This window comes from Propithecus coquereli, unplaced genomic scaffold (assembly GCF_000956105.1).
Source record: "Propithecus coquereli isolate 6110/MARCELLA unplaced genomic scaffold, Pcoq_1.0 Scaffold70, whole genome shotgun sequence".
NCBI classification, from domain to species: Eukaryota; Metazoa; Chordata; class Mammalia; order Primates; family Indriidae; genus Propithecus; species Propithecus coquereli.
In genome coordinates, this window is record NW_012153063.1 from 6,437,769 (window position 1) to 6,439,719 (window position 1,951).

Sequence of the window (1,951 nt, forward strand, 5' to 3'; positions counted from 1 at the left end):
GATTTTAGACATCTTTTGAACTTAAGCAGACATTAAATAAAACCCCTGTTGTGTAAATTAACTTTTAATTGTTAATGAATAAGAACTTTATGGAGATAAAATCAGAGAAACCTAAAATAAAAAGTAGTTGCTTGTAATTTATTGTTAACATGTGAATTAAAAATATTGACATTAGAATTTTAAAAAAATATTCTTCTCAGCCTGAATTTTTCTGTTCCATTTTTAAATAGTGCTGTATGCAGAGTGGTGCACCAATTCCTGAAACATCAACCCTAAGATGTGTAGTTCAAATGACAGCACCAGAGACAAAAACAGAGCCTCCTAGTACAAGAGCATTTATATCACACATCTGGGCCATTACCAAGTCACTCAACTCTGTCTTTTAATTATGATAACATATGATCGAAAGATTTAATTTTTATACCTCACATCATATATTCCATATCTGCAAAACATGAACATTACTTTGAGTTGTAGACTATATATATGTGTGTGTGTGTGTGTGTGTGTGTGTGTGTATATATATATCTCAAACTATGTATTCTATAATACTTTATATCATCATAGGGGTATTTTCATTGTCTTTGGAATTAAGCATGGAAACATGATTTCCCCAGAATTAGTAAATCAATAGAGTGATGGTTTTGACTTAATGTATATGTGATGTTCCTTTTGAAATTTGGGAGACCTGCAGGTTTAAACATATGTACCTACCTGTAGAGTACTCTTCCACCAATGGTCACCAGGTTAGAAAAAACACTGAAGTCAGTCATATTTGGGGGCCATGATTGTATGTTCAAGAAACCTACAAGTGAGAGCGGCAATAAAAATTAATCAGAATATCATTGTCTTAGTAATAGTGTTGATTTTTATTGAACTATGATGAAAATGTATTGAAAGAGGGTGGTAAGAAAAGGGCAGTGAAAATTTCTATCTTTGAAGCATTCTATTACATATTCATTATTCTGAGATTGAGTGCCTTACCCAATAAAATCGTATATATTTAAATGACTCAATTTCACTTATTCTTATAGATGCAAAGATGTAGTTTAACTAGATAAAGAGAAAAATGTAGTTCAATCTTCTGAAATCCTTAACCACTTCATCTGTATAGTGACGATGTCAGTATCTACCTTGTGTTCTAAGCCAATAACATACATATCTAACTTTCCTCATTAGATTTTTATATTTTTTGATGGTAAATCCATGTCTTATTCATATCTATGGGCCCATATCACCTACTAACACAGCCTTGAACATATTAGGTGCTCAGAATATGCGTGCTAAACAAATACTACATGTTACCCGTGCTCAATAATACTTCTTATGACAAAGTAAATAGATAAACATGGGTTCAAAGATCAGTTGACACTTGCAAAAACACTAACAGCAAAATTTCAAGGTTATTTATATTGTAATTCCACAAGCTTTCAAAATGTGGACAGAATCCAATAAGACCACCATTGTTCAAAATGACATGAGTTTTTATAAACTAGAATTTGCTTTTAAAATGAGTTGTTGATTCGTCTTATACATAAATGTTTTCAAGAAAACATCAAAGTTACATAGTTCATAGCACAACAATTGCATTTTGAACAATTACCTGTTATCTCTCTGACTGTCCGAAAGACATTCAGTTTCTCTGGGTCTATGGCTTCAATTGCATTGTAAGGGTCCCTAGAAAATCAAGAAGAGATGCAGCCACATTTGAAATTTGACAAAGGAATGAACATATGAGAAATGCCATAAGTTATTTCATTCGAATTAAAATTTAATTAGCAGTAGGGAAGTTAGCAATTCATCATCCAAATTATTCTACGGTAGATGTGGAAGGAGATTAACAGGTGTTTTTAAGAAATCTTTCATGACACAAAATAGGAGTTCATCATCAAAGGCTGTTCTAGATCTACAAGAATGTTTCAGTTTCAACTATCCTGAAAAGAAAAAAAAA

The 1,951-nt window shown here is 31.7% G+C and overlaps 1 protein-coding gene and 1 pseudogene across 2 annotated transcripts in view; both read right to left on the minus strand.

Annotated features, from left to right (window-relative positions):
* The window catches only part of ERBB4 (erb-b2 receptor tyrosine kinase 4), a 399,926-nt gene extending 398,462 nt beyond the window's left edge, over positions 1–1,464 (minus strand). The window contains exons 1-2 of the mRNA XM_012661216.1: positions 1,425–1,464; positions 715–805 (exon numbers count right to left, since the gene is read on the minus strand). Coding sequence (XP_012516670.1) covers positions 715–805; positions 1,425–1,464 — 131 coding nt within the window. The remainder of the gene's footprint in view (positions 1–714; positions 806–1,424) is intronic.
* A 461-nt stretch (positions 1,465–1,925) lies between these two features.
* The window catches only part of LOC105823922, a 65,526-nt pseudogene continuing 65,500 nt past the window's right edge, over positions 1,926–1,951 (minus strand). Inside the window, exon 2 of the transcript XR_001138173.1 lies at positions 1,926–1,934. The product of XR_001138173.1 is annotated as a glutamyl-tRNA(Gln) amidotransferase subunit A, mitochondrial pseudogene (transcript). The remainder of the gene's footprint in view (positions 1,935–1,951) is intronic.